The sequence below is a fragment of the Lactuca saligna genome, chromosome 5 (assembly GCF_052625555.1).
Source record: "Lactuca saligna cultivar CGN05327 chromosome 5, ASM5262555v1, whole genome shotgun sequence".
NCBI lineage: Eukaryota > Viridiplantae > Streptophyta > Magnoliopsida > Asterales > Asteraceae > Lactuca > Lactuca saligna.
The window spans coordinates 269,523,994-269,531,108 of NC_136421.1; the positions used below are offsets into that span (position 1 = coordinate 269,523,994).

Below are 7,115 nucleotides of genomic sequence, written 5' to 3' on the forward strand. Positions count from 1 at the left end.
AATGTTTATGTGTAGGAGTCTGAGAGGGGTCGATTTCAGAGCAGGAGCCTTTGTAGCTATTTCCCAGTTATTGAGGTGAGTTACCTTCCAGTAGAAGTGGGTGAAATGCACCAATACCGACCCACTAGTAGTTGATTATAGTTAAGATGATTGTCTTTAGACAAAACTTCAAAAATGGTCCCTGTGGTTTTCGAAAATATCAAGTTTAGTCCCTAAGTTCAAAAAACCTCACAGATGGTCCCTGTGGTTTTAAAACTTTTAACAAATGGTCCTTTTCGGTAACTTTGTTAGCGTTTGGCCGTTAAGTGAAGGGTATTTCCGTCATTTCACAAAAGATGGACCATTTATGAAGTTTTTTGTTAATTAAAAAAATATAATAATTTAATAAAGGGTCCAACCCTCTCTCTCATTCTCTCTCTCTCTCTCTCTCTCTCTCTCTCTCTCTCTCTCTCTCTCCTTCTTCTTCTTCTTCTTCTTCTTCTTCTTCTATAACTGATGAAACAAAAAAACCCAACATCCTCCTATGCCTTCACCCTTTTACTTGTGACCAACCAAGGGCCAAGCCTTCTCTTCTTCATCTCGGTGGTACCAACTCGAGCATAAACAGCACCACCACCACTCTCCCTCCCTCTAACTTCTTCCCTCCTGAGGACAACCTAAACCTCCAACACCACTGAGAAACCTTCATCACCACCTGCCATCTTCCTTGCCCCATTCTCTCTGAGTTCACACCGATAAAACACAATGGAAGGGCATCGGAGCTGCCACAACACGCCACCCATCACCGTCACTCGTTGCTCCGCCATCTGTTGACATCATATTCGCTGCAGGTGTGAGTTTTCCGACCACCACCTTATACCCCTTCCTCTTGTTTCTTCTTACAACCTCGTGTATGTCTCCCTATCCAGGTTCCATACATTTTTGATGTTTGAAAAGGATTGTTCATAATAGGGGCAAATCAAAGATGGAGATGGTGATTACCGAAGTAGAGAGGGGAGTAATGGTGGAAATGGCTATTTACCTTGTCTTGGACCTGTAAGACGAGAAAGATATGAGAGGATCAGAGAGAAAATGGTTGCAATCGACCCAGCACACGCTTTTGAAGCCAGGACATCTGTGTTTTATGTATTTGGTTTGGACGACGACATCGGAATGGAATTGGCAAAAGGTTCGACGTCACTGAGAGTGCATCTGATTGATTCCCTCCATAGCCTCGATCAAGACACTATTCTTGAAGAATTGTGATGTGTGGGTTTTTTTATACAGCGGAGAGAGAGAGAGAGAGAGAGAGAGAGAGAGGTGGGACCCATGCATATTAAAATTTATTTATTTATTATTTATTTTAAAAAAAGTAATACAAAACCTCATAAATGGCCCCTAGGTAGTGAAATGAGAAAAAATACCCCTTACTTAATGGCTAAATGGTAACGGAGTGAGCCGGAAGGACCAATGTTAAAAGTTTTGAAACCATAGGGACCATCTGTGAGGTTTTTTGAACTTAGGGACCAAACTTGATATTTTCGAAAACCACAGGGACCATTTTTGAAGTTTTGTCTTGTCTTTATGATAGTTGTCTAGTGTGTCATTATCTGTTATGAGTTAAGTGCTAGTATGCTATGATATTATGTGATAGTTGTAGGAGGGGTGAGATAGACCCCGTTATCGGTTGTAAGGACCTACAGGGTAGGTCGGACACCCAAATATGCCTGACAATATGTTATGTTATGTTATTATGTGGTAGTGGTAGGGATGAAATAGTCCCCGTAATCAGTTGAAATAAACCAGAGGGTAGGTCGGGCACTCAGATATGCCTGGAAGGGTAGGTTGAGCACTCAGATATGCTTGACAGAGGTATGTCGGGCACCCCGGTATGCCTGACAATTGTAGGTTTATTGTATGGTATGTGGTATGATGGGGAAAATCGCTAAGCTTTGTGCTTATGGTTTTCAGTTTTGGTTTCACGTACTTCTTCTTCAAAAGGAAAGGAGTCGACATGACTGCAACGCATCACACCACTGTTTTCCGCACTATGATGTTCTTGGGATTTGTACTCCAACATTGTTATGATTTGTTTTGAGACATATGACTTATGGTTTTCATGATATGAGATAACACAATGATTTTTATGAATTGTTGAATTAAAAATGAAATTTTTGGTCATAGATTTTGGGATGTTACAGCTACATTCTTTTTGGCGTTCAAAGTCTACATTTTTTGTGCTTCAAAGTCTTCACATAGTCCTGATCTCATGCTCCTCGGCCTCATGTATGCAAATAATAATAATAATAATAATAATAATAATAATAAATAAATAAATAAATATAAATATAAATAAAAAATAAAAAACACCATAATGAAACTGCACATAATAATATAAAAGATCACCATTTTCATTTTCATTTTCATCCCTAATTATCTCAATTTCAAAACCAACACTTATCACAAAGACACAAACACCAGAAAACAAACCAGTTGCACAAATGATAAGCAAAGTCTCTTTGCTTCCTCTTCGTAAAATGCCTCATCAAGCATATTTTACATCATAGTGAGCCTAAAATAGTAACTATTCCAAGAAATTAGGGGCAAACAAATCAAGTATGAATTCATTGTTCTTTGTTCGTGGCTACAAGGGTAGCTATTTTGTAAACCAAATGATTTCCAAAACTCCAATTTTTACATATATTAATTAATACAAATTAAAATGATTTCTGGTTTTTAATTTTAATCAGCCACATACAACACCAAAGCATGCTTATAATGCAACCCTCTATTTGAACATTATCACAAATTTAGCCTAATATATTTCTCCTAAGCATTTTATCGAACATGTAGTAGACTATACTGAAGGGACATACATTAGGCAGAAAATGGGAAAACAACATCGACTCTAGCTAATTCAGAGAACAAAAAAAAATTGATTCTACTAACATAAGAAAACCATTTCAGCGAAAATGGACGAGTTTTGGGGTAAGAACAAAAAACCATACCTTGATGGCTACTGATAGCTGCTGACGACGAGTTTGATGGACCTAGATGGAAGCATTGGCGATGCTAGCGAAGACGGTAACCGATTGGTTGTGGAGTATTAGCGGACGATAGAGGGAAGGTTGCAGAACACTTCTGAGGTTCAAAATTTCGAATCACTACGGGACGATGATTATTGAGGAATGCCAAAGCACAGAAAGAAGTGGGCAGTGGTAACGGCGTCGTTACCAACGTCAACGTCGCTCGTGGAGGGAGACAGGGATGGTTCCAGATAGGAGAAAGAGTATCGTCGATGGGGTAGAAATAAGTGGAGAGGGAAGATTGTTGAAACGCTATTAGGGGCAAAAGGGAATAAACATCCTCTTTTTTTTTTTTTAATTCAGATTTGGTTCTATATCTGAAAAAATAAGTAGTTTTCTATTAATATACTACCAAACACACTTAATCTGAAAAAAATAAAAGGATACCTCTTAATAGTCCAAGAAAGAGACAACCAAACTACCCCTAAATTGAATCAAATCCAAAATAATTAGTGTTGATTTTAAGGAAACGCATGGATATCAAAATTATGTTTCAAAAGTAATTCCTAATTTTTAAGTTTCGTGGCGGGAAAGTTTTTATTCTTAAAAAATTGAATACAATTAAGCTTAGAACGTGGCATAACAATTTTGAGATGGAATTTAAGTAGATGATTTAGGAGAAAGATGTTATGTGACAAAATAGAGGTGAAAAAAAAGTTCACGTGGCATATATAAGATTCTTTGATTAGAAGATGTAAATGTTGATATAGATTTTCAAAAAAAAAAAAATCATAATTCATAGATCAAAATACCCATGTGAACAAATTTATAAAATTCATAATTGAGGAAAAAAGAAAGCAAAATTCATTACAAGACAAAAGTCAAAGTAAAATGCTTGAAACTTGGAACACTTAAAACTTCCGATAAGAAAATTAAGTTAATTAGGTTTAAAAAAAGAGCGGTCTATTTTACTCTATAAATATACACCAACCCAATGATAGTCCACATCCCACACCAGTGACAACTCCCTTCCTAAAAAGCAAGAACTTAACTCACACTCTCCAAAACGCACTCTAGAAGTAATGGCAGTTGGTGGAAAGGCGGCGTTGGCGCTACTCCTCTGCGTCATGGTGGCAAACACGGTGGAGGCTGCCGTGACCTGCCAGATGGTGGTCAGTAGCCTAACACCGTGTGCCTCCTACCTCACTGCACGAGGCCCTGTAACAGCCTCATGCTGCAATGGTATAACCTCACTCTACAAGGCTGCATCAACCACGGTCGACCGTCAGACCGCCTGCAAGTGCATGGAACAAGCCGCCGGCATGGTTCCCGGAATCAACCTTAACGCCGCTAGTAGCCTCCCTGGGAAATGCGGTGTCAGCATCCCCTACAAGATCAGCCCTACTACTGACTGCTCAAAGTAATGTTTCAACATAAAATTTTCAATCTCGTTATACTTTAAAACATACCTATAAATCCTTACACATGCGTAGTTAAATGATTTACTGAACTTTTGTTAGTTATCTTAATACAAATGTGTTGTCTTATTTCGTCGTTGAAGAAAATTACGAGATCTAATTTTAAATTGTTTATAGGGTGCAATGAAGAGGTGACCAAAGGAGCAAGTACAAGCACTAGTATAGCATTGAATAAGGTTGGCGATGGCCACTTGGCCAGTACTTGTGTTCGTCTCCAGATGGCTATCATGTACTCTCTGGATAGTTATTTATCCTCTAGTAGTGTGTGTCTTGTATGTTTGCTTCCGTTGGTTGTAGTTGGTGTTTGCTCTTGGTAATTACGTTAAACGAATGTCTTTTTTTTTCTCTTCTGTCGTAATTTATCACTTGAAAATATGCGGGTCTTTTTTTGTGTGTGTGACGGTTCTAATCGTAGACAAAATCAAGTATCTAATCCAAGAAAATACTTACCATACAGGTATAATTTGCTAATAGTAAATTGAAGAGTGCATCTATATATGTTTAGGCGAAAGAGTTTTATAAATAATAATAACTCGTGGAGCATGGACAAGAAATTCAATCTTTTTATAAATATTAACTAGGTTTCAATCCGTGTATATTCGGTTTTAGGAATAAGAAATTCAATATATATATATATATATATATATATATATATATATATATATATATATATATATATATATATATATATATATATATATATATATATATATAAAATACAATAAACACCATTTATTAATTATACAACTGCAAACTAAATATTTGTATATAATAATCAATGTATATTCGGTTTATGATCATTATTTAAATTGTTAAATGTAAATAATCTTATTTATTTCATGAGAAACAGAAAATTGTATTCCATGAAACATTTGAATTTGATATACTGATGATATCAAATATTACATGTAATAAAATGATCTAACTGTTATAAAACATACGGACAAATAACGTTATATATATATATATATATATATATATATATATATATATATATATATATATATATATATATATATATATATATATATATATATATATATATATATATATATATAGAGAGAGAGAGAGAGAGAGAGAGAGAGAGAGAGAGAGAGAGAGAGAGAGAGAGAGAGAGAGAGGTGGGTTCAATTGAGAAAATAAAAAAGTTTGAAAATTAGGGAATCATTCTAAACCACTAATTTAATTAGCCTCTAAACCTAAAGGACATGGTGACAAACTTATAAATATAATATAATAGATTTCAATCACAAATACGAACAGTTGAAATTCATTCGTTTTTTAGTTTTTCAATCCAACCTTCAATTCTGTTTGAATACGAACATATCTTCAACATCTATGATTAATTATACTCCCAACATCATTAGAACAACATCATCGATAATCAACAAAAAATTCAATTCGTATCATTCATTCAACATTGTTCATTAAATAAAACATCGAAATTAAGGTTAAAAAAAGATCAAATCCTTTTTTGTTTGAAATTTCCATATATTTCTCTACTAATCTACTATTTTGTAAGATTTAAGTAGTCAAAGTATCATATTTATCACATTTTTAAAAAAGTTAACTTGTATTCACTCCAACTATTTGATGAAATGCATAAACTAAATGATCACGTTATATTCATATATGAATATGTTTTCTCACCTGAATCAAAATGTGATTATTAAAACACAAAACAAATATGTAAGTCTGTATGTTATTCATATGTGAATAACATATAAAAATTATATATATTTCTGAAAACACATTGTAATATTCATATATAAATATATTGTGTAATATTCACATATGAATATATACCAACTATTATTCATAAGTGAATATACGATCTAATATTCACAAGTGAATATACTACATATTTTTCTCATGTGATATACTGTCACACCCCCAAACCAGGCGGCGGAAACGTTCGGGGGCTGTCGTGACTCAATTGAATACCATAACATTGTATATATATATGAAACGTAACAAAATTCGTCACCATGCATTAATATTGTACAACCAGTAAAGTTTACATGAAGTACATTGTTTAAACATTACATTTCCAAAATAAACTGTTCGATTCGTACATAAATAAACTGCGAGCCATCACTGAATACGATTTCCTTTGATTCACTGGTTTCCTGAGAATACAAGTTTTTTGAAAAACGTCAACATATGAAATGTTGGTGAGTTCATAAGTTGTATTTGAAAAACAATGTTTCGTGTCGTTTGAAAACCGCCAGAAAATCCGATATTTTCTGAAAATAGTATAGTCAAAAAGGTGTGAAGATCTATAGGTATGCTTGTTTGTTTTCTATACTTGTAAAAATTGTTTATTGAAATCGTATGTATTTTGAATCTGTATGTATTGAAAACCCTAGGAAAACCCGATGTTTTCCTAATTCTTTGAATTCCATGAATTTACTTTGAAACCATTGCAACGCATGAAGTTATCATTACCAGACGACATTGGATTATTTTTTTGAGCATGATTATCTGCTACAAACACGCGTTACACAAACGACTAGTCTATAGCAATACTAACGATCCCGTAGGCGTCGTCCGTACTAATCACGTCATCCAACCGTCCTGACTACGTGTAGTCCCACATCCGAAGAGAACGAGGACACGAAGGCCTCGACGA

At 34.7% G+C, this 7,115-nt stretch overlaps 1 protein-coding gene across 1 annotated transcript; it reads left to right on the plus strand.

Annotated features, from left to right (window-relative positions):
- Window positions 1-3,991: 3,991 nt before the first annotated feature.
- On the plus strand, window positions 3,992-4,828 carry LOC145047765 (non-specific lipid-transfer protein 1-like). Its single transcript, XM_078996098.1, has 2 exons — window positions 3,992-4,425; window positions 4,601-4,828. The coding sequence occupies exons 1-2, from the start codon at window positions 4,088-4,090 to the stop codon at window positions 4,608-4,610; spliced, it is 348 nt and encodes a 115-aa protein (XP_078852224.1). The 5' UTR covers window positions 3,992-4,087; the 3' UTR covers window positions 4,611-4,828.
- Window positions 4,829-7,115: the final 2,287 nt, after the last annotated feature.

Excerpts from the sequence above, each read along its gene's own strand:
- LOC145047765 (XM_078996098.1), top strand. The coding sequence starts at position 4,088 with ATGGCAGTTGGTGGAAAGGCGGCGTTGGCGCTACTCCTCTGCGTCATG.